General features: G+C 43.8%; 1 protein-coding gene across 2 annotated transcripts in view; it reads left to right on the forward strand.

Moving 5' to 3' along the window:
• The window catches only part of ZNF697 (zinc finger protein 697), an 80016-nt gene extending 54730 nt beyond the window's left edge, over positions 1–25286 (forward strand). Inside the window, exons 3-5 of one of the 2 annotated variants that reach the window (XM_054454532.2) lie at positions 16703–16791; positions 18562–18824; positions 20594–25286. In XM_054454532.2, the coding sequence (XP_054310507.1) occupies positions 16703–16791; positions 18562–18824; positions 20594–22005 (1764 nt within the window). In that variant the 3' untranslated portion in view covers positions 22006–25286. The remainder of the gene's footprint in view (positions 1–16702; positions 16792–18561; positions 18825–20593) is intronic. The other variant, XM_054454542.2, reaches the window with a different exon arrangement.
• Positions 25287–25799: the final 513 nt, after the last annotated feature.

A 25799-nucleotide genomic window follows, 5' to 3' on the forward strand; every position in this document is an offset into this window, starting at 1 on the left:
GAACATCTGTATATCAGCTACTAAACTAGGTGATTTACATGTTTAATCTGGTGACTTATTTAATCTGATGATTTACATATTGTTATCTCCATTCTAAAAATGAGGAAACTAGGGCTTGGAGAGAAGGTAAGAAACTTGCCTGGAGTTCCAGATTCTGAACTGAATGTAGATTGGAATTTAGGTCTGCTGACTGCCAAGCCTGTTCAGAATTTGCTTTCCATGGGAGAAAACTGACAGTTCTTTATTCCTTCTTCTCCTGAAGTCCTCCACTTCCCAGATTTCCTACCAGTAACATTGTTGTGCTTCTAAAATCATCCTAATGGATCTTATTCTGAGAAGTACTGTTTTTTTCATAGATCTGTTATTTTTATGTCCTTAAACTCTCATGACCATCAGTTGGAAAGGCCAGGTTCAGAACCCCTAATAAGACCTTTGGGTAAAGAACTGTGTGTGTTTGGAATTCTTTTCTTTTTTCTCGCAGTCTGTCTGAATTCCTCTTGCCAGGCCAAGTCTCACTTCTTTTGGGTAGCCTTTTTCGACTACACCAGGCCACCCTCAGCCTCTCCCCTAATCTCTTGCATTGTTTGAAATTCTGCAGTTCAATGTTTTCTTAATGAAAGTAGACTTGAGTGGCTTCCCACATGTGACAGGGACTTTATGTCCAGAACACAACCTGGCATATGGTAGACTTTCAGAAACTGAGTTAATGATGAATTGGTAATGACTAAAATGCAGAAATGGAGGCACGAAATATTATTTGCATGTTGATAGTTTGCTTATATTGTAGAAGAGGGATAGAAAGAGAGGATAATTATTTTCTTAGTTAATTTTCACCCTTTTCATGTAACTTCCAAAAGAGGAAAGTACCTTCTGGAAATATGCCAGAGCAGACCACTGTAAGCTGAGTTTTCTGAGCTTGACTAACACTGGCACTGAATGAATATAGTGTTTAATGATTTTGGGTAGCGGGGTGGAGCATTGTTTAGTACCTTTCCCTTTGCTGTCATGCCAAATCTCTCAGATGTCATGCACATCTGAGAAAATCAGAGGGGTTTCACTGGCTGCACTTACTGGGGGAAAAGAAGGCTGGGGAGAGGAAGGAAGATAATTCATTCTGTTTTCATCAGAGCAGCAAGATTTGTGTGGGGTATAGATTTGGCATTCATTACATCATGTATTGATAAGGGATGGTTAAAAGATCAGTAGCTTCTCGTCTTTGGGTGGAGGAGAGTTTCATCTATCACTAGATTGAACCCATTTCCTTAGGTTGACTAAACCTTCTTTTTCTCTGACCTCAAGGGTGCAGAGAACTTTGAAAGCCCTGGTATAAACACAGCGTGCTATGGGTTGTTATAAGCACATTAGTCATGTTAAAGGAGAATAGGAGAGTTCTTGGGATCACTGAATCTATTCAGCAAGTCATGTTCTGTGCATCCATAGGCCAGCAACAGTGTTCTAGCAGGTGTGTGAGAGGGTCACATGTGATACTTCAGATTTCTTCTTTCTGTGGAGGCTAAATTTGCTATGGGTAGTTAAAGGGAAAGGGCCTACTTTTTATTCAGAGAGTTACTTCAGATATACATGGTCTTCTGAGAAGTTTATCAGGATCTTTCCATAATTATAAAACAGGAATAAACTTTCTGGGTTTTATTTGCTAAGAAATGTTTTGCTTTGGCTCATCATCTCAGAGCTATTTCATGTGCTTAGCACATCTTTGATGCTTGAAGTTTGCAGGGCACTATAGGAAGACTTTTCCAGTTGTTAAAATTTTTTGTCCCCCATAGCTGGAAGCCTTTGTGAATTTCAAAGAATCACTTTATTTTTGTTTTGCTAGTTTTGAAAATAATCCTTCAGGCAGGTATTGACAATGATTTTTGATAATAGAAGGTGGTTTAGAAAGTAGAGGTGGTTTAGAAATGGAAGGTAGAATAGAAATTTCATTAGAATGTAATTTTTACAACAGAGAATCTAGAATAATGGGTACTGCATGGTAACGGTTTGATAAATATTTGTTGAATGAATGTGTTTTTTTTTAAATTTCATTTTAATTTGTTCCTAAAATGATGGCACAGGCAATTTTTTACAATGAGGTGTAGGTAAGGTTGTATACTTATAAATTATATAAGCTGTGGAAGATAGCTTACATATATGTAGATTATGTACATATATATATAATTTCAAAAATATTTTAGAGCAGTTTTAGGTTCACAGCAAAATTGAGAAAGTAGAGTTCCTGTCTGCCTCCGGCCCTCACACATGTACAGCCTCCCCCACTCTCAGCATCCTGCTCCAGAGTGATACATTTGGTACAACTTATGAACCTATATTGATACATCATTATCACCCAAAATCCATAATTTACTTTAGGGTTCACTCTTGGTGTACATTCTATGGTTTTGACAAATGTATAATGACAGTTATCTACCATTATAGTATAATGCAGAATAGTTTCACTCTCCTAGACATCTTCTGTACTCCACTTATTTATCTTTCCCTTCCCCTAACTTCTGGCGACCACTGATCTTTTTACTGTCTCCATAGTTTGCCTTTCACAGAATGTCATATGGTTGGAATCATACAGTATATGACCTTTTCATATTGGCTTCTATCATTTAGTAGTATACGTTTTAAGGTTTCTCCATGTTTTTTCACGCCTTGATAGCTCATTTGGTGTTGTCGTGTTTTGAATTTTGGCCATTCTAATGAGCGAGTAGTGGCATCTTGTTTTAACCTGAAATTCTCAAATGACATTGATGTTTGTATTAGTTCATTCTCATGCTGCTATGAAGAAATACCCAAAACAGGGTAATTTATAAGGAAAAGAAGTTTAATTGACTCACAGTTCTGCATGGCTGGGGAGGCCTTGGGAAACTTACAATCATGGCAGAAGGTGAAGCAAACATGTCCTTCTTCACATGGCAGCAAAAGAGAGAAGTGCCGAGCAAAGGGGGAAAAGCTCCTTATAAAACCATCAGATCTTCTGAGAACTCTCACTATCATGAGAACAGCCTGAGGGTAACTGCCCCCATGATTCAATTACCTCCCACCTGGTCCCTTCCATGACACGAGGGGATTATGGGAACTACAATTCAAGATGAGATTTGGGTGGGGACACAGCCAAACCATATCAATGTTAAAAATCTTTTCATGTGCCTATTTGCCATCTGCATATTTTATTTGGTGAGGTGTCTGTTCAGATCTTTTGCCCATTTTTAATTGGGTTTTAAGAGTTCTTTCTATATCTTGGTTAACAGCCTTTTATCATATATATTTTTTTGCAAACATTTTCTCCCTACCTGTGACTCTTTTTCTTGTTTTTTTTTAGTATATGAGCTTTCCCCATCTTTTCCTTTTTTGGGGGGGAATGTGTGCCAGATTTAATTTAATATAAAACTAGTTTACTCCAGAACTGAGAAACCAAAATGTGAAATTAACTTGAAGACACACTCCCCTTTTACCACCCCCCTTATAACAATAAGCATCAGTTGAATTTAACCAGACTGCAGCCACAGCCTACACTAGTCTGGGGGGCAGTTGTCACAGGACATCCTTTGTTTCTGTTTCTCTACTTCCTAATATGTGCTTGTGTTTATTGATTGAATTGGTGGTGTGGTAAGTATTCCTGGTCAACACTTCCTGTATGGCATGTAATCTTTACTAACTTTCTTAAGAGCCTTCATTTGTTTCCCAGCCTAATTCTGGACCTTTAGGGAAAGGGTTTTCTAGGCTGATGATTCTATGTAGGTGAGAAGAGAAATCAAGAAATCCATGCCTTTCTTGTTGTAGTAAGAAAAACAAAACAAAACATGAAACTCTTGAAAACTGCCAGAGAATAAAACTTCAGTCTGAATAGCCTCTCTTAATGTTAAATGCAAATCTCCCTGGTATTTGAATGCACTCCCTGCCCTGCCTCACCCAGCAACTTCTTTAGTCTCATAATTACTTTGAAGGTTAAATGTTGGTCTTTCTTCATTCGTCATTTAATTTCTGTGACTGCTAGTCCCAATTTTCCTTGGGTGGGAGAGAAGTAGTTGTCCTGTCATAGTGGGACAGTCTGGTAGCATTCCCCACAATGAACATAAACAGCACTGTGCCACCTCTGTTTGCACAGCTGAATCAAGGGTTAAACCCTTGGAGTGGAGGGAGGACCCACACAGGGGCATTTGATACAAACAAAGCGTGCTGGCATTTGGGCCAAGAGATGTACAATTCTTTTTTGAGAATGGTCTGCTTAACTTTAGAGGCTAATTGCCATTTCCTGTCATGGCTACCTATTTAGCAGGGTAATTAAGCATGTTTGGCTCCTGGTGCTAACAGGTTATTGGATCCAGTTAGGAGAGTTAGGTTGTCTCTATGACTACCTTACCTGATGTGATTTTGCCAAATCACTAGATTTCCTAGTCTTTTTAGGTCTTCCTTTTGAGACTGAGGGGAAGAAATAATTACTCCTGATTTTATCCATTTCAAGAACTATTTGAAGGTCCATTGTGTGAGGGAATTATCAAAGTGAATAAAATGTTTGTTCCCATAAGGAACTTATAGTTGGGAGGTGGTAGGAGAAAAAGGAGAGCCAAAAATAAGATATGAATTATTGTAAGTATGAGTCTATTTAAAAAACTAATATTAGACAGAATAAGAAAAAGTTTCTTACGTCATACAAAGTGAAAAAATAATAATAATTCTTTCTGAGCACTTACTATCCCTATAAGGTAGGTTCAGTTGTTCTCCCCATTTTATAGATAAAGAAAACTAAGGCTAAAAGAGGTTGAACAATTTGCTTAAGGCTAACAGCTAGACTGGATTCACACAGGTCGTATGGCTCCAGAATCTTGTTTGGTTTTTGTTTTTTTTGAGACAGGATCTCGCTCTGTCACCCAGGCTGAAGTCCAGTGGTGTGAATACCTTCTGGGCACAAGCAATCGTCCCACCTCAGCCCTCCAAGTGGCTGGGATTACATGTGTATGCTACCACTTCTGGCTTTTTTTTTTTTTTTTTTTGGAGAGACAGGGTTTTGCCCTGTTGCCCAGGCTGATCTTGAACTCCCGAGCTCAAGCGATCCACTGGCTTCGGCCCCCAAAAGTGCTGGGATTACAGGCGTGAGCCACTATGCCTGGCCAGAATCTGAGCTTTTAACCATTACAGGTGCTGCTGCCTCTGGAAAAGGACAGACTGTAACCCATGCTTTGAGGAGGAAAAGCATCTGAGGAAGGGAAAACAGGGTGCCTTCTGGGGGATTTAAAGCAACCCTTTTGGGCTGGGGTTAGGGGACAGAGGTTAAGATGAGGTAAGAGAGCCTTGGGCTACATTGTTAATGACTTGGAGTCTGTGCTTATATGACAAAGTCACTTAGGGGTTTCTGAGCAGAATAATAAAGTGACAACGTTTTAAGATTGATGCAGTAGTGACTTGTAGGTGCATGTAACTAGTAAGAGTGTGTACTGCAGAGATAGTGGCAACTGAAAAAAAGAGAAAAGTGAAAAGAATATGGCAACTGATTTTATCGAAAGGGGTGAGGGACGGGTCAAAGTTGAGTCCATGGTTTTGAGCTTCTGAGTTAAGAACAAAGACGGCTTTAACAGAAATGGACACTGCCAGGAGGAGCTGATTTGTAGCAAAGATTCAAGAAAGGAACTAATACTTGTTTTTAAATCTGACATGGGCCAGATACAATACAAATGGAAATTCATTGAGTCTTTATAGCATCCTTTCAAGGTAGCTTGTTTTCCCCTATTGTGTAGATGATTAAACTAAGACTCAAAGAGGTGAAATAGCTGTCCCGGGGCACACCATGTGTCAGTGGCAGACTTCTACTTGAACCCGTGCTGTTGACTCCTTCGCATGTGCTTTTCCTGTTTCTGCTGCCTCCTGTCCCTTGTCACATGGGACATGCGGGACAGCACCTCAGGACTGGAAGGGACATTCAGGCTCCTCAGTTGTAACGCTTGGGGTATCATGAGAAAAGTGGATCTGGAGTACAGGTCAGTGGATTTGGGTGAGAGGTTCAAATTTGTGAGGTCTTTGGATAGAAGAGCTGTATAAAGCTACAGGAAGAGGCAAAACAGTTGAGGGAGAGGGAGAAGAAATGTAAAAAAGACCCTTGAAGGCTGACCTATTTTAGGAGTTAAGAAGAGGAGACAGGGTGGTCAGTGAAGTATGAGGAGGACTAGGATAGTGCAATATTGTGGGTGCTAAGCAAAGAGAATTTCCAAGGAGAGTGTCTCAACAAGATTTCAGGGCCATTTACTGAACTCTTATTAAATGCCAAGCACTTTACAGTGTTGGTGGTGAGATCGAAGCAGAAGAGGAGACCACTGAATGTGGAAGGTAGAAATACATAGGTGATAATTGATGTGGGTCTGGATCACTAACTAAATGTTAGCAATTAACACTGTCTGCTGAGGTTGTCCCATCTGGAAGCCCGAGTTCACTGAGAAACTGTGAGAGTGTGGTGGTGCTGTTAAGTTTTAACTGGGGCTCACTAGCACTTATTCCTCCTTTTCCCAATAGCCTGCAAGGCCAAAAAATGGCATTGCAGGAGAAAATATAATATAGTTTGATAATTGGTTTTAGTAATTTAAAAATGATACTGCAGAATGAGGCAGTCTCCCCTTTTAATGAGTTTCATAGTTCGAATAGAAAAATGTCTTTAAAGATTTTTTTAAATGGCATAACCAGTACTATTGAGGCTTCATGGTCTTCCCCTCTCCTTTCTCTCTCTCTTTCCTCTCTCTCTCTCTGTCTCTTTCTCTCTCTCTCTCACACATACACACACACAGACGATGACTTTTTTCAAATACTATACAAAGGACTCAGTATTATTCAGTGTCTACTCTAACACTCCATTAAGTCAATGCTAATTCAAACAACTGCTTTTTTTTTCTAGCCAACAAGATGTTCTGTTTTTCTCTAGTAAAAACAGCAGAGAATCCAAAACTTGTTAAGTCAGAGATCACTTCTGAGGATCACATGAAGTTAAGTTTGAAGAACATTTTCTGTGTTTTTTCTAGAGGAAAAATAACTGAAACTACAATAGGAAAAAAATTATCAGGAGTCCGGAAGAAAACAAGAAAAATGAAGTCAGTGAAATGCTGTCACTAAAGCCAGAGCACTAAACTCATGAATATGACAGAGCGGGTTGGGAGAATCTGGTGCAAGGGAGATTGTACCTAAAAGGAATCCAGTAATCTGAAGGGTGGCCCCATCCTCTACCAACTTGACACCTTTGTGAATTCAAGTTGTGAGATTTGCTCATTATCTGTGGATACATTCTCTACAGCAAAATGTACTTGGAGTGGTGCTGTCCTTGCCACCGGGCACACATCTATATACATCTTCCCATATGGGGATTGCAAAGCTGTTAAAGCACAGGGTGGAGCTGAGAAACTGTATTTGTAGTAATGGGTCACGTTGGATGAACTGAGTCCTTGATCCCATGGTGCAGTTAAATGTGAACTAGGCCTCCCTATGTTGCAGTTTTGTGTAACTCCCAGAATGCCCTTCGTTATCTGGGTATTTGCATGTTATTGTTTGCAGGCAAGATGACTTTGCTAACACTTTGAAGATTTGTTAGGAAAGAGTTGGTGACTTTGTCTAGATTTTAATTCTTTTTCCTTTGAGAGGAGAAGGATTAACTAACAAAGCATTTTGTGTACTGGGTAGGTTATGGCTTGATTAATGTGATTTTACTCACTGCCCAAGTAAGCAGCTGATAGGAGCCATAAACCTGGGGTCAAGCTTATAAATTAGATATGTCCAAGAGAGGCAGGGTGTTACAGTCTTGAGGAACAACTTCCCTCCCTCTTAGTGCACCTGTCACATAATGTGAGTGACTAGGAAGTGAAGAGCAGGTGAACTAATGATGCTGGGAGACCCAAATCACAAGTGTGAATTAGCCAAACACCATAGGTTATGTTGGATTGAGTAGCAAGGGGAGATTGAAACAAAGGTTAATATGCCAGTGATTTAGGCTCGTGTCTGCCCGTAACTGGTGTGTTCATGGGCAATTTACCTAACCTTTCTTGGTCTTCATTGCCTGACTCATCTGTAAAATAGGGTGTTAGGTGAGATCACCAAACTGGATAAGGCAGGTTCCATTTGCTAGGTCCCTCGCTCTCCATAGGTGTTTGAAATTTACTGATATTTTTGTCTGTGCTACTGCCTGCTTTTGGACTTCCTGCCATTATCTTCTCTTTTCCACCAGCACACCAAAAGATCTTGTGGCATATAGTGGTGAAATTGCTCTTATCCCCCTTACCCAAAACCACTCTGTATCATTTTTGAATCGTTATGATAAGGAAATGTATCATGAGTCCTTTGTAATAGTGGTTTATAACAGGGTTTTTGTTTTTGTTCCATGGATCCTTTCAGAGTCCAAGAAAAAGCTATGGGCCTTCTCATCAGGAGAAAGTGTCTACAGACACATTTCCATAAGGTTGCAGGGAGTGAACGGATTCTGAAGGCCCTCAGGCTAAGAACTCATGCTCAAGAAAAATACCGTTATTCTATTTGCAAGTTTGTATAGTACTGTTGCTCTCTTTGGGAAATGCTAGGAACTAAAGGTAAGGAACCCAGACTGAACCTGATGAATGACTTAGTTACGTGATGTTCAAGTTATGAATGAGTCCCAGACACGCAAGCCTCCTTCTTGAGACAGATGCATCACTTCCTGGAGGAAAGCTGTGTCCTGTGACTGGGTGTGTGCATCCTAGATTTACTGTGCACCATTGGCTGAAACAGAAAATATCTGTGAGCTTTCAGTTCTCATGTAAAGTAGGAGCATAATATCTTCTAGTTGCTCTCTTTGTAGTGCGGTATGAAGCAATTTGACTGGCATCCTCAGAGTTTCTCTGAGCACTGTCTGATGACACTATCTAAATTTAAAAGTTCTCAGTTTGGGCTAGTAAAGTAGTTCTGTTCCTGTCAGAGTTCATCTCGTGGAGATCACATTTTCAAAAATCACTACTGTGTTATCTTCCTTTTCATCTGTACATTATCTTCCATTTTTCATCCCCTTAGAAGGTGATTCTAGGGAGGACCAATAATTGATGTACTTAATCTACTGGACACTCACATCCTTTCATTAGTTTGTCTGTCCTGGGGATAAAGCATTCCCCTCATAGAATTGTCACAACTAGGACCCCTAATCCAGTTTATTCCTTCTTGGTTTGGAGTGTAGCGTTGCTGCATTAATGGTGGAAATAAACAAGTTCTGGTGGGCAGGATCCTTTTTTTAGTTGTTTGGAAATATAAAAGTAGATGAAAATGGAAATAGAATCTGATTCTATTTTGAACATAACAGCTATTCCTTTATCTCATTTTTAAAAACAGCAAAAAGCATCAAACTTAAGTTTCTATTAGTATCTTTGCTCCACTGCCCCTTCTCCCAGTTCCCATGAGCTCTATTCAGTATCAAGCCTTGTAACCACTCTTGTTTTGGCATGATTTATAAAAGCAGGCTATTCCTTTTATGGAAATCACTGATATTTTATTATGTTCTGGCCAGAACTTAAATGAACATAAATAACCCAAAATTTCAGAAAAAAATATAATTATCCATTTCAAAACTTTTTATAAGCTTTCTAGTAAATATATAAAAGTAGATAGAGTAGTGTAATAAGCCTACATATACCACCATCCAGTTTCAACAGTGGTCAATATATGACCAATATTGTTTCATCTGTACCCCAGCCCATTCCCCTTTGCCCAGGAATAATGTTGAAGCAAATTCTAGACATATCATTTCACTTGTAAATATTTCATTATATATCTCTTAAAGATATAAGAACTCTTTGTACACTTAATCTCAGTACCAACACCTGACAAAATGAAGTTCCTTGATATCAAATATCTAATTAGTATTCACAGTTCCTCAGTTGTCTTAGAATTTGTTTCTGTAATTTGTAAGTTTGAGTTGGCATTCAAATAAGGTCAGTATATTGGGGTTGGTTGATATTGTTTATGTTTTTTGACCTACAGGTCTCTCTACTTTCCCCTTTCTTTGCCATTTTTGTCACTGTTGCATTGTTATTGAAGAAAGTGGATCATGTGTGTTACATACTTTCCTACAATCTGGTTTTTGCTGATAATCTGTTATTTTTAAGGCAATAAGAGTAACAGGTATGTAATTATTTAAAACCTGTTTTTAAGTGTATGCAAATGTTTTACTTCATGCTGAAAACTAGCTGTGGAGGTTAACACCTAATTAGGCAGGAAAATTCAGGCATCAGGTGACTTCTTTACATTTTTATTCCTGTTTTTTCTTTTTGGAAGATATCTTGGCAGATTATAGGGAGAGGTGTCACTTACCCACTGCTGAAATGCGCTGGGCTGGAACACGCCAGCCATTCTTCATCAACAACACCAAACAGTTATTTTGGGCAAAGAATTAGAAGAGCAGTTTTTTTGTTGTTGTTGAATCTACAGTGGGAAGCTGGGGTGATTGAATGTGTGCCTCAAGTCCTTTGGCCCCAACACCCCTCTCTCCTTATTTGCTATGATAAGCATTCTCTTGAGGGCTATTCATTACAGTGGAAATATGATCACAGAATCATCTGGGTTGGAAAAGACTTCCTGAGGTCACCTGGCCCCATCTGGCAACATTAATATGGGATTCCAGCATCAGCTTTCCCAGAACAAGGCTGTTTGTTAACAACTCACATAGCTCACATAAACCCCTGGTGCAGTCTTAGCCCGTTTTCTCTTTTGTCCTTCAGTGAAATAGATGATTAAATTGCATGTCTTTCTGCTGTAGGAGTGTTACACAACTAGGACCCCAATCCACACAACAGACACATGTTGCTGTGTAGCTCTTTAAGATTAATCTTGATTTTTCCCTGCTGTCCTCTATAGCACATATACCCTGAGAATCTATTCAACTATCTGTATGTAGTAATGGTTTTCATGAAAAATGTTTAAATGGGTAAATATGATGCAATTACTGAAGACCACACCTTTAAGCTACAGTATGTATGATGGTTAATTTTATGTGTCAATTTGGCTGGGCCACAGAATGCCAAGATTTGTGGTCAAACATTATTCTGGGTGTTTTGTGAAGATGTTTTTTAGATGAGGATAACATATAAATCAGTGGACTCTGAGTAGATTGCCTACCATGATGTGGGTGGGCCTCATCCAATCAATTGAAACCTGAATAGAACAAACAGACTGATCTTCAGAGGAATCTTCTGCATCTGCTCTCCTGGGTCTCCAGCCTGTCAGTCGACCCTACAGATTTTGGACTTGCCAGATCCGATAATGGCATGAGCCAGTTCTTTATGATAAATCAATCTCTCTCTCTCTCTCTATATATATATATGCACACACACACACACACATCCTATTGGTTCTCTTTCTCAGGAGGACCCTCATTAATCAGTGTGCAAAAAAAAAAAAAAAAAAAAAAAAAAAAAAAAAAAAAAAAAGACAAGTGTATGTCCTCAATTTATCTGGCTATTTTTTGAAGATGTGTTTTATATTAAAGAGATGCAAAGATCACTGGAGACACCATCAGCAAAATTGAGAGTCTGGCCACAACTCTTCTAGTAAAACCTGACTTTCAGTCACTTTCCCTTTCTAGCCTTAGTTTCATCTCTGTAAAAGAAGGTTGAACGAAGGGATTTCCAAGGTCTGTGATTTCCTGAAATGCAAACATGGAACATTTGAGCCAGCTGCTGAGAAAGTGTCTAGAGATAATAATTCCGAGGGCTGCCCAAAGTTTCTCTTAGTAAATAAAACAACTGAGGGTGTAAAACAGTAGTGGTGGTGGAGCACAGGGAATAAAAAACCATCAACAGAAGGATTTCCTGTATATAAGGAAAATATACAGGAAAATGGATCACCCTGATTTATGTCACAGAAGATTCTAATCAGTTAAATGTAAAATATGGATAGTAAATGCCAACAGGAAAACCTTTAGCTTTTGTGACTTCTCAGCTGAGGGCAGATAGTCTAACTTTGAGGGCACTTAGGATCTGTGTCTGCATTGCATTAATTCTTATTTTGTTCAGGAGGAATAGGGTGGTGGTGGAGGATCGGCATTTGTGATAAGCTGAGGCCGTCAAGCCAAACTGAGGGGCCCTAGCCCAACCGATGGACAGGAAATGTCTGACCCCAAGGGCATTTGTGCTATTCCTGATCACAGAGATTGGAAGGAGCCTCAGACTGGTGCTGACCCATGGGGATGTAGGTTGATTTCTCTGCTGCCTTGGTTTTGAGCCTTCTTCTTTTTCCACCTTGGGCTTCCGTCTCCAGGTTAAAAAAGCAGTAACCACAAGGCAGAAACCGTATTATTTTAGCTCCTCTTGTCTGGAGAGTGGGCAACACTTAGGTGCAGTAATCTTTTGGCTGTCCCTGTCTGGAATTAATGTTCACTCTCACGCAGCAGTCTGCCACTTGGGTGGCTGGCATTTTGGGTTGGGCAGTCTGGGTTTGTGCCTGGCAAAGCCAGCTGAGGGGAAGTTCGCCTGCCACGTTTGGTTGTGGACACATTCTGTGTAAGGTGCTTACCCCTTGCTCAGTAGAGGCATCCCCTGCAAATATGGCGAGGTGGCTTTCTTTGCCCTTTGGGTTCCTTTTGACCATAAACTTACCAGTGAGGAGGCAGGACCTTGATGGTCATATCCCCTGAGAGGCTAGCTGACTTTTTACCCAGTTGATGCTGAAGATGGACAAATGATTAACCCCCTGGAATCTCTGGTTAGACCCCAGTTGTGGTCATGAGTTCAGCCTTTTGAACCGCAGGCTGAAATTGTTTTTCCAGCGCTCTACCCAATCGGGTGTCCCCGCCTGGACTCTGCTATGGAAGCTCTCCCTTGGGAAATAGTGGTGTGCAGGGGGGCGTGGGAAGAGGAGGGAGGAAGCCTCCAGCTGCTGCTGGCCGGCCCTGCGTCCCTCCGAGGAGGTAGGGAAGGGACCCTCGAGATGAGTGGGAGACAGGAAAGGAGCTGCAGTCTGGAGGCCCGAGTGGGAGCCGCTCCTGGCCCGCCGCCCGCCCGGCCGCTTCCTTCCCCTGACATGACAGCCCTGCCGGCCTGGCTCCCCGCCACCTGGCAGCGGCCGCCGCGGCACATGACTCCTCCGCCCTCTGCCCTGGGGGCTGGCGGGGCCCAGGCGGGGCCCAAGCGGGGGCTGGGAGTGATCTGCTCTGGAACTGGCCGTCCCTGCTGGTCGGGGCTGCCAGGTGCGGCCTGCGCTGCTTCGCTGGGAACTGGCCTTCCTCTTCCAGTCCTAACGCGCTGGCCATTTGTCCCTTCTAGGAGCCAGCGGAGGGGAACACCCGCTGCCTCTACCTGAGAGAGACACCGCCTGGGGTTCAGCTTCCCTGGCCTCAGTGTTCTTTACACGTCAAACGGGACACCTTGATTTACCTCTCAGTTACTGGAGTCAAAAGGAGATGGACCCGCTGCAGTGCATAGGAAGGTGCTTAGGTCCGCTCCAAGGCGACACCGCCTCCGCGGCACCATCCAGGCCAGGGGCCGCGTGACAGCTTGGGGTCCGCGCAGAAGGCTGCCTCAGCGAGGCGGCAGCTGCGCCCCTGCTTTATCTTTTAGAGGCTGGGAGACTTGGTGCTATTTCTGGCCTTGGTTTTATGTAAAATCCAGGATGGTGGGGGAGATGTGTACACTCCTCTGCCCTAACCTCTTCATTGGAAGTTAGGTTAAATCCACAGTGGTGGGGATCTTGTTCAATAGGGATAGATTTCACAGGTAGCCCCAAAGTTGGGGATTTGGAGAATGTGCCAATAAACTTGCTTTAAATTCTAATTCTGGCTCTGCTACTGGCTTCAGTTACCCTCCCCACCTCATTCCCTCCCTTCCTCTTTTTTATTGAGATGGGGTCTTGCTCTGTTTCTCAGGCTGGAGTGTGGGGGAAGGTGGGGGCAGTCTTGGCTCACTGCGGCCTGGAACTCCTGGGCTCAAGTTATCCTCCTGCCTCAGCCTCCCAAGTAGCTGGGACTAAAGATATGTGCCACCACACCCAGCTATTTTGTAAAAAGTTTTTGTAGAGAAGGGATCTTGCTCTGTTGCCCAGGCTGGAGTCTTTTTCTCTTTTTAGAGACACTTTATCACATTCACCTCTGCTCTGTAGCAGTGTCTTCAAAGTGATCTTTCTTTCAAGTGGGGTTGAGTTCATCTAGAAGGCTCTTGAGCATTTTCCTAGTGATAGGGTGATAGGCCTTACTTTTTTGAAATTGGGGTAGGGGAAAGAGACATGAAAATATCATAAGTTCTAGAAACCAGGATTTGAGCAGTCTTGTTGAAGTTGCTGAATCCCACCTTGAAGTGATCTGCAACCAAGAAAAAGGTTTTGTGATGGTGGTGGTGGAATGTTTGGGGATTAAGAGTTCGCTGTGTGGATTAACAAGCTGGAGCTGGAAATGTCTAATGAAACTGACAATGATGCCTCCCTGGATCAACTCAACTGTGTGTCATATGACAAGCTTGAAGAGGACTCAGGAACATTCAAACCCAACCTTCTCATGGAACGGAAGCCCGAAGGGGGCAAATGCTTAAAGTCACACAGCACAATGGTTGTGTTGGCCAAAAACCAGAATTGTCTCCCTCAGTGATTACAACTAGATGTAGAATTAGTTTTGTATGCCCACCACTCTATTGCTTTTCCCCCTTAAACTTCTATTCCTTCTTACTGGGGGAAGGAGAGCTCCCTTACAGATGGTGTACATTAGGGTTTACTGAACCAGGTACCCACACCCTATTTAGCTTTAGACCTATACTGTGTTTACAGGATGGGCAATCAGCAGCTGAAAACTAACTGAATGTGGAATTAAACCTTTCTCCCTCTACCTAGCTCCCTTAAGCAACTTGTCACTCCCTGGTTCTTATATCCACATGGTGAGTTGTTCATTAATAGAACCTTCAGCAGCAAGGCTGGGGGAAGTTGTTTGTACTTGCCAAAGGCCATTCTCCATGAATGTAGCTGGGAATAGGTGACCCCCAATTTAGAATGGGGGTGTGTATAATTTTCTTAAGAAGTTGGCTGAAGTTTCATCATAGTTATAACTACCATTTATTGTGTCTCTAACATGCCAGCAGCTTTTACAAACATTAATTTTTGTAGCTCAAGAAACAACCCTGCAAGGTAGGAGGCAGCATCCTTGTTCTTATGGATGCAGAATCTGAGATTCAGAAAGGCTAAGAAACTTGTAGAAGGTAAAGTGGCTGGCAAAGAGCAGAGGATTCAAACCCAGGTCCATCTGGCCACAAAGTGATCACACTGCCCTGCTGTCCACTGGATATCCAGCTCCAGCCTTGCCTAAGAAAACATGTTGCTAGTTTTTGAGACTGAATGGGAAAGGAGCTGGAACAAAATATGCCCGAATATCTGACACTTTATACCATGGTGTCTAGTGTTTTTGAATATTAAGTTTTCTAGATTGAGGTTATCACAACTCTTGCCCTTGTCTTCCTTTTTATTACTTCTAGAGTAATTGTAGGTTTAACATCTTCTATCATGTTAAAAACAGTTATTTTTCTGATTAAAAAATACCTGTTTATGTAGAAAATACAGATGTACAAAGAGGACAAGTCTCAAACTATATACCAGCTTCTGGTTAAGAATGTGTGTACGGGAGCTAGACTTGCAAGGGTATGTATCCCTGCTCTGCAATTTATAATTTGTATGACTTTGGACTAGTCACTTCTGTGCCCGTTTCCTATCTGTGAAGTTGGAAATATCCTACTTTATTAGGTTAACATCAAATGAGTTAAGAGCTGCAAAGCCCCCAAAGTGACTGAGATGTTTAGTATTTTAATAAACTTCTGGTCTTCCTCTCTGATCTGTGTATACACGTGTAAATATACATGTTAGTATGCATATAAGCCAAAATGAAATATTTTTCAAACCAGCTGCTTTTCGTATAATTATATCGTGATCATCTTTCCTAACCTCTAAATAACCTTCTCCATTACCTGACAACTGCCTAAAACCCCATGATGTGCTGGCGTGAATGGAACTGAATCCGTGTTACTGGGCATGCAGATTTCCAGTTTTGCACTAACATAATGCATTTTAAAACAAATTTGAGTAGTTGTTGTGCCATGAATGGTATCTGGGTGACAGGAACTTCAAGCTCTTTTCAGAGCACACCTAATCCTCCCTCCCCTAGTCTAAATGAAAATAAGGATCAGGAAGTGCTCCCTTCGGAGCTCAGAACCTGCCTTAATTCTGAGGCAGCACTGTGAACTTTTCATGTCAGCCCTAAGTGGGGAACTCACTCTGGCTCTCCCCTCTCCCTGCTTTCAAATCTAGAAAAACCATGTTTCCACGTTTAATATCTGATGTCTCGGTTCCCAATAAATCACAAATCAGAAAGTTCTGTTGTTCCATTATTGCTATGTCTGAGGTGCCCCCTAAGAAGCCTGTCCCTAAAAGGGCTTAGAGGTGAAGCTCTGCTCCCCGTTTCCCAGATTGGACTCCTAAATCCTGTCCTTCAGGATGGAGTGCTGCAGTCGCTTTTAAGCCATGCTGGGCACTGTACCTTTGCTATTTTACTTTTATGAGATTCTGATGACATGCTTATTTGACTTTATTGACACAGAACCCTCCTGCTGGTCTCAGATTGGTAGAAACCATTGATTAGTCCCCTCTTAACTCCCCCCGCCCCGCCAATGCCTGCACTGTTTTCCACTACTAGCAAATCAATAGGTCATGTTTGATGACGCTACTCTTTCCTATCCACTTTCAGGTGTATTATATATGCAGACTCAAGGGATGTACTTGTCCATTGCGTCTGAGCTCCAAAGAGGCAAGAGTGATGGGCAGAAGTGATTTGGGGTCAGTAGTCATGGAGTATACCTCTTAAAAGGTTTACAGCTTTAATGAGATTTTTCTTCTACTGTCTTAGACAAGAAATCTCCAAATGTTGGAAACTTGGTGCTTTAAACAGTATACATTCTAAAGGAATTCAACTGCATTTCAGGACCTGTTGACTGACCAACCTCAGACACAGCCATATCCTAAGACATTAAAGGAAAGGGCTTGATGTTCCAATTTAGGGAGCGTATCATCATCTCTCAGAAAGAGTCTAATATGGTGATGAGTCTGCCAAAATTACAGAGGGGCTAGCATGTCTTTAGGATGTGCTGGAATGGCATCAGGACTTAAGAGGAAAAATGTGTGTACTACACGCTTGTAAAACTCAAAGCATCAGTTACTCTCTGCAGTATTTTCTAAAGGGCTTTTTCATTAGTCTCCTTGTAACACCCTCCCTGTGAGAAAGGTTAAGTAGCCTTACCCTTCTTCCACTCATGAGGACACTGGAACAATGAGAGGTTAACTGACTTGCTTTGGGCTCTCTACAGTGAGGCTGACCCAGCTGGAATTTCCAACTTCCGCTGCCTGGAACTCCAGCTTACCATTCCAAAGGCTCTGTAGAACCAGGGCCACCTCAGAGAAGGCCTCCACAGAGGCAGGAAGAGCTCCCAGCCAAGGAAGGGGCATCTTGCTCAGCCATGTTCTTGCTGTTTGGGGACTGCTGAGGCAGAGAGCTAGTCTCTTCAAAGTTACAGTCCAAGATCCTCGACCTAGAAACTGTTTGGCTGCCTGGAGCTAAGCTGTAGGAGTGATGGATGGCAGAAATAAATTATTTTTGGCTCAACTGCTCAGTCTTGGCAGGGGGCCCTTTAAATTTGAAATGTTATCCTGACATCTACAAAAGGTTTAGGAATCTGATGTCATTTTTTCCCTATGATTCATTCACATGTTGGCCTTTTCTGTAGAGGGGTTACCAATTATCTCTGGTGTATGTTCCTGTTAAGGGTTCTCTACAATTCGGATACTGTAAAATATGTAATTAGGATGATAGAGATGGCTTCTAATATAGAGGGTCCCCTGTACCTCTTCTTCTTGGCCCCACCAGGCCTACTTGAATCATCTTGGCTCCCTCCTCCCTGCAAAGCAGATCCTTACTACAAAAGCCAGGTTGGTGGTGCTGTTGGTGACATGGTCTTAGACAAGAAGTTACTATACTTGATGCTTCCATTATTCTTGTGTCTTGATGTACTTTTCCTCTGGCTCCTTAAATTAGCCAAAATACTTGCATGATAACCAAAATACTTACAAGGTTGCTGTGGGCTGGAGGAGAGCAAGCTTAATAAGAGTATGAAAAGCATGCAACTTTGAGGCACCACAATTGCTTAATCCCCACTCTACTGCTTATAAGTTATGTAGCCTTGGGCTAGTGGCCTCTTCTTTTTGAGTTTCGAGTTTTCTCAGCTGTAAAAATGGGAAACTATAAAAGTTTAGCAGTTCACTGTTAAACTATAAAACCACACTAATAGACATCCATATCATAGCCAGAAGATCAAGATTTGGTCCAGTGAGAGTTGGCATCCAACCTCATAGTGAGGTTGTCACTGTTCTTCTGCCACCCAGTCCACCCTTCTTTGCACTCACTTGTTTACTTTAAAATGTGGAGTGAAGTGGAGGTTTGCCATCTGGGGCTTGCAACTCCATACATTTTATTAGACTTGGAAATTAAGGCTAGACGTGGTGAGGGGATGAGACCAGACTGACGTGACCTTTCTTTGTGTTTTTCTGGAGCAGGGATTCCTGGTCACCTCCCTTGCTCTTTTCTTCCTGGATGAAACAAGAAGATAATCAGGGTGTCTGTGCACACCAGGACTCAGAAGACAAAGGGATGGGTTCTGATTTTGAGGACTCTGAGGACAGGGAAGGGGACCCAGAAGGAAGAGAAATGGGCTCTAATCCACAGGACACAAACAAGAGAGAAGGCCAACTGGAGCCGGAAATGGGCTCCAACCCACAGGACTCAAGGCACAGGGAGGCAGTGCCCGACATCTGCAGAGGTGAGGAGAAAGCTGGGATTTCTATGCAAGTTGCCAAATTTACACTTACTTCTAGCTCCTCTAGAATCATAACTAGGGACAGCATTCTCTGTGAGGGAGTTCCGTAGAGGGGACCATTAAGCAGGATTCTGTACTGACTTGCCTTTCTTGTGTTAGCCTGAAGAGCATCCTTTTCTTCAGCTCAGTCTGAGGTGAGCTGTGAAGAGGCTCACTCACTGGCACAGTACTTTACAGTGTAGAGAATGCTGCTATCAATTAACCCCTGGAACAACACTACAGTAGAATTACCCAGCTAGTATTAGAATCTACCTCACAGGGTTATTGGGAGAGTTAAATGAGTTGCTGCATATAGAGTTACTAAGCACAGTACTGTGCAGATAGGAAGTATCCAGATGTTTACAGTTACGTCCTCATCTCCCTTTGCAGATAAGTCATCTCATTGGTAAGTGACCTGCCTAGGTTCATGTGGCTAATTCCCAAAGTGCCCATGGCCTCTGCTAAATGCCTTACTCTTACTGACCTGAAAGAGTGAATGCTGGGCCTCCATCCACCTCCTTGTTTCTGTCTTTGGGCATTCATTACTTTATCCTGCTCAGTGCATGCTCTGGGGACAGAAATGAGCTAAAATACTTTACGGCCAGGACTGTGAGAGGTTACATTCCTTCCCCTGTGACACAGTCCCAGATTCCCTGCTGCCCTCCTCCGCAGTGCACACAAGCATGTGGAGGAGGGCACATGTGAGGCCTTTCACATCTCAGCAACTTCCCTCTGCTTGGGGATCCGCAGCCAGAGACCAACAGGTGTGTGTCCTGGACCAGCCTCTAACCTGGGCTCACCAGCTCTAGGCTCTGTAATCTGTTTCTCTATTCCCCACTACTATCCCCCTCCCCCCACCCATAGCAAAGTCCTGAAGGTGAGTTCAGTTTTTTGTTGCATCATAAGCTGTTTCAGACCGACCGAAAGCACTTTAAAAATTAGTCCTGGGGGCTGGGCGCGGTGGCTCATGCCTGTTATCCCAGCACTTTGGGAGCCGAGGTGGACAGAAAACGAGGTCAGGAGATCGAGACCAGCCTGACCAACATGGTGAAACCCCATGTCTACTAAAAATACAAAAGTTAGCTGGGCGTGGTGGCATGAGCCTGTAATCCCAGCTACTCAGGAGGCTGAGGCAGGAGAATCGCTTGAACCCAGGAGGCGGAGGTTGCAGTGAGCCAAGATTGCACCACTGCACTCCAGCCTGGACGACAGAGCAAGACTCCATCTCAAAAATAAAAAAAAAAAAAAGAAAAAACGAAAAAATTAGTCCAGGGCCTGGTTAGGCCAAGTGGTCTTTCTCAGGTTGGCAGACTGTTGTTGTCTTTTGAGACTAGAACCTTAAAAGGCATCGGTAGCTCTTGGAGTGAGTAAACCTTTTCTCCTGAGATCTTAGGGAGCGTCCCACCTGGCACAGACTTGAATATCCTGAACACAGGCTGTCAGGCCTTCAGATGGCTCTGCTAGGCAGTGCCTCGGGTCCAGCTAGTGGGGCCTGGGCCCAAGGAGGCTGCCTGAAGAACTGGTGGGCAGAGGGGGCAATGACTGCACTGTCCTTTAGGCCTTTCCCTGGAGGATCCAGTTGAGAGAGGCTAGACTCTCAGAGGGGCCTTGGAGAGGCAGGGATCCAGAGTGCCTGAGGGAGGGAATCACAGTTTTATTACTGAGGTTTCCTCTGGCTTATCTTTTGAATGCCAAGTATAGTAATCCCCCACTGCCACCTTTTTCTGTTGCAGAGGGGCAGGTGAGTGAGGAAGAAGGCGTTTCTGTCCGTGGGGAAGAGGATGACCAATCTGGTGTAGCTGACATAGCGATGTTCCCAGGACTGTCTGAGTCTGACAGCATATCCCGGAGCCTCCGGGAGGACGACGACGAGAGTGCTGGGGAGAACCGGCTGGAGGAGGAAGAGGAGCAGCCGGCCCCTCCCGTACTTCCCTGGAGGCGACATCTCTCCCTGGGGAGTCGGCACCGAGGTGACAAGCCCGCCCACCGCCGCTTCCACCGGCTCCACCACCCCATGGCCGTGGACCTCGGGGAGCTGGATAGCCTGGTGGCTAGCATCATGGACGCGCCCACCATCTGCCCCGACTGCGGAGAGAGCTTCAGTCCCGGCGCCGCCTTCCTGCAGCACCAGCGCATTCACCGCCTGGCTGAGGCCGCTGCCGCCGCCAGCCTGGAGCCCTTCGGCCTGGCGGGCGAGTGCGACGCGATGGTGGGCATGATGGGGGTGGGTGTGGCGGGGGGCTTCGGGGCCGGGCCCCCGCTGGCCCGTCCCCCGCGCGAAAAGCCCTTCCGCTGCGGGGAGTGCGGCAAGGGCTTCAGCCGCAACACCTACCTGACCAACCACCTGCGCCTGCACACAGGCGAGCGGCCCAACCTGTGCGCCGACTGCGGCAAGAGCTTCAGCTGGCGCGCCGACCTGCTCAAGCACCGGCGCCTGCACACGGGCGAGAAGCCCTACCCGTGCCCCGAGTGCGGGGAGGCCTTCAGCCTCAGCTCGCATCTGCTGAGCCACCGGCGCGCGCACGCGGCGGCCAGCGGCGCGGGGGCGGCGGCGCTGCGGCCTTTCGCCTGCGGGGAGTGCGGCAAGGGCTTCGTGCGCCGTTCGCACCTGGCCAACCACCAGCGCATCCACACGGGCGAGAAGCCGCACGGCTGTGGCGAGTGCGGCAAGCGCTTCAGCTGGCGCTCGGACTTGGTGAAGCACCAGCGCGTGCACACGGGCGAGAAGCCCTACATGTGCTCCGAGTGCGGCGAGACCTTCAGCGTCAGCTCGCACCTCTTCACGCACAAGCGCACGCACTCGGGTGAGCGGCCCTACGTGTGCCGCGAGTGCGGGAAGGGCTTCGGGCGTAACTCGCACTTGGTGAACCACCTGCGCGTGCACACCGGCGAGAAGCCCTTCCGCTGTGGCCAGTGCGAGAAGCGCTTCAGCGACTTCTCCACGCTCACGCAGCACCAGCGCACGCACACGGGCGAGAAGCCCTACACGTGCATCGAGTGCGGCAAGAGCTTTATCCAGAGCTCCCACCTGATCCGCCACCGCCGCATCCACACGGGCAACAAGCCGCACAAGTGTGCGGGCTGCGGCAAAGGCTTCCGCTACAAAACGCACCTCGCGCAGCACCAGAAGCTGCACCTGTGCTAGGGGCTGGGTCCGAGGGAGGCTGCCCTCTGGGGAGCCTGTGGGGGGTAGATATCCTGGGACTGACCCAGGGGAAGGAAGTGGGGAAGGGGCGGGAGGGACAATCTGAGAGTGACTGGGGAGCCTTTGGTGTTTGGGGTTTCCTGAAGCGGGAGGAGTGTTAAGTTGTTCTTTCCCGGTGCTATACTTGCCTCCTCTCCATGGAAGAATTGTTCAGGAGATGCGCTTGGGGTGATGACTTCCTTAAATACACGCTGTAGGGGGTGAAGAGCTTGGAGGACCAGGCGCTTTGAGGACCTTGAGGAAGGGCAGTTCGTGGGCTGGGGTGGGAACAGAATGGCGGGCAATAGACTAGGGTAGGCCGCGATGGCCTGTAGAAGTCTGCGGGGAGAGAGTTTAAATGAGGGTTATGGGGCGAAATAAAACCAAGTATAAGTGATTCTGTCTTGGTCCCACCGAGTTTGCCCGATCTCCACACATCACCTGTTGTCTCACAAAAAGTAGGGGAACCTTGTCAGTCACATAGGAAAGGATATTTAATGTACTTTTCCTTTCTTTGAGCCACAGTTAGCTGCTATTTTGAGGCATCCAAGGGAAAGTGGGCTGAAAAACGCCACACTCTTCATTTCAAGGGGCAATGTCTGGGGGTTAGAAATTCATTTATAACGGGTTCTCTGATGTGGGAAATCCTGATTCCGTCCCGGGTTCTTTGCTACTTCTTTGAAAATACTCTAGCTTTATGCTGGGTTAAGGTGGTTTACCTGGATGACCCCCCTCCCCCGCCCTCGCCCCATCCCAGGTGTGTGCCACACCCAGTATTTCTTTCAGGTCTCAACTGTGGTGTTTTAAGTACAGGGAAAAGGAACAATCACAGCTATGTGTGACTTTCCTTTTCCCACCTCACCTTGATGTAGGTGTTTCAAGTGAACTTTAGACCAACAGTTGCCCAGTGACCTGCTAAAAAGTCAACTAGCTCAGAGTTTTGCTGGCCTTTATGTGAGAAATCCAGGAAAGTATTCACTTTGTTGGGATGCAAGACTCCTTGGTCTCATTTGCCTTCACTTTGCATTTGTTAGTGACCTCCACTAACCCCCACTTCCATGCATATTGACGAGGGATCTAGTCTCAGTAACAATGTCTTTTTGCTGCAAGTGGAGGCACGGTAGAAATCTCAAGGCTTTACCCAGGAGAGCCCAGTCAGGGAGAGGTGTAAATGCAAAATTGCCAAATAGCACAAACAATGAATGTTTTCTGGTTGTTATATAGATGCCAAAATAGCACTTTGATATTTGCAAAGTGCTTTATGCTTTTTAATAATTGTTAGTTGTTTCTCACATCATTGTGAGTTAGATCAGTATTATGACCCCTGTCTTAGGGAAGGCCTGGAAACAGGAGTGTGCAGGCTGTCCTGAAGAGAGGCTGAGGACAGTGTGAATAATTGTAGCCTGACCTCTTGCATTCTCCAGCTCAGCTGCTAGGAAGACTTACTTGTCATGATTTATATAACAAAATAAGGACACTGAAAATTCTTATGCTTGATGAAAAACCTAAGGCTAGCCTAGAAGGGCCAAACGTGTCCTTATTGACAAAGCTGGTCTTTGTCGCCTAATTAGGGTATCCTAGCTATGTTCCATTTCTAGTAAGGGGCTGTAGTTAGATGACTCTTGTATAGATTTCAGTTACTTATGCTGAAGATCCCTGTGCTAGGTTAGCCTTTAGAAGTTAGAGTTGTGGAAAGCAGTATTGTTTTCTTCACTAGTGATTGTTACCCTACCCATTTCATGGAAGCATCTTCACAAAATATTGGACACAGTGGAAGGGGGAAAAAAAAGCTACGAGATTGTTTTTACACTTTTAGCAAAGTTTCTGTGGATGCTAGTAATTTATAGTTGATCAGTTGTATTCTAGTAAAGAACCTCTTTGGGGACTATAGGAAAGCATGTTTTTGTGGTTATAAAAACACTTAAAAATCTTGATAATTCTGGGCTTGTATAATGCCTGTTGATCTTGCCCTCTTAATCAGTTTATTGTTATTCACAAATGCAAATAGGTTTTCAAACTATAGACAGTTTTGAAAGACATTAATTCTTGTTTTCTTCTAGTCAGGAGTAATACAAGCAAACAAGTGTCCGTTTTGAATTCCGACTTGTAATCTGAATACTAAGCATATTAGACCCACCTGAAAATAATATAGCCAATTTCTAGGTAATCTTACTGCTTTGTGGGTTTCTTTCCATGTACATCTACCTCTTCCAGCTGTTTTAAGTTTTCTCAAGTCTGTGCCTATGAAATCTCATCCAACTTTTGATTATTCATGGATTGATTATCCACTTTATTGTTTTTTGCTGCCATTGCTCTGCCTGGTCTCATCTGCATCAAATATACTACATATCAGCAACTTTAGAGAATGGGTTCAACAGGGAGTGGAGAGTGAAGCTAATGTAAAATAGTTTAGTGGCAGTGGGAATCTTTGGACTTTGTTTACCTCTCTCATTATTTCTATTACCATGGATAAGAGAGTCAGCTGCTACGTTGATATCCCTTCTATGAGCACATTCTTAGCAGAAGAAAACAATCCAACTACCAACACCCGACTCTATTGGTGCATTTAAAATGTGATTCCATTTTTTCTTACAATTCTTCAGGGAACTTACCTGCATTAAGTGAGGTTAAATGCATTCAGGAGGTTGTTTCTTGTATCTAGTTTTAGAATAATATTTCTTCGGCAAACCCTGTTAACTGCGGTTCACCCTTGAAAACGTTAATCTGAGGACTTTTTCCACCAACTCATTAATGATGGTGGAAGCAAGTGTATTATTTGTTTCCTGGAGAATTTGGTGAAGAGCAGTCTTCCTCTGCTGCCCTTTGCTAAGCAAAACCTGGAGCAGTTTAAATAGGCTAAATGGTTTTGATTAAATCTTGAGCTTCGAGTTGGAAGGAGAAAATGAGAAGTTAACCCCTTGAGCCATGTGGTCTCTTTACAATCAAGAGACTGTACATATGTGAAAAAATACAAATTAAGGACCTGTGTTCATAGACAATCTAAAACTGTGTTTCTGAAGTTTGTGCACATTTTTCTTCACTGTAATGTTATTTTACAGCTGTTTGTTAAAATAGTGAATAATTTAATGATCCTAAAAGTAACAGGTTTCGTGTGGGTGTGCTTGTATACGTGAGAATTGCCTTATTTTCAGGTTGTTTTATTTAATGATGGTTCCTTGGACAGCATTCTGGTGTTCAGCAACCAGTATGGAATATTTGTCATTAAATCCATATCAGTCTTTTACCATGTCATTCTTCTTTGCCACACATTAAATGTCACTCAGCTCTGTCTATGGAAGCTATGTTCTTGTAGAACAAGGGTTGACAAACTACTAAATCTGCCCTGCATATTTTTGTATATAAAGTTGCATTAGAATACAGTCATACCCAAACAGGCACATTTGCATATTATCTGTGCTACTTCACCCTGAATTTGCTGTGAGTGGGCCTCTGCCCACATTCCAATTAGAAAAACTGTACCTGGTCAACCTGGAATTCTTGAGGTTTGATTAGTTTAAGCTACAGTTTTTTAACCTTGGAGAGCTTTTTGGATTGTTTGCCTTTTAAATGAAGAGAGCAATTAATTGGAGTGAGGCCTCAGTTCCTGTAGTTTTATAGAAACTCCCCAGGCAATTTTAATGAGCAAACAGGGTTGAGAACTCTGTAGGACCAATTAGAGACCCCCCATTCTTTCTTGGGAATTACAGTAAGTATAATAATACATAAGGCTCAAATCCTCTCCTCCCCTGGGGGGT

The sequence above is a fragment of the Pongo pygmaeus genome, chromosome 1 (assembly GCF_028885625.2).
Source record: "Pongo pygmaeus isolate AG05252 chromosome 1, NHGRI_mPonPyg2-v2.0_pri, whole genome shotgun sequence".
NCBI lineage: Eukaryota > Metazoa > Chordata > Mammalia > Primates > Hominidae > Pongo > Pongo pygmaeus.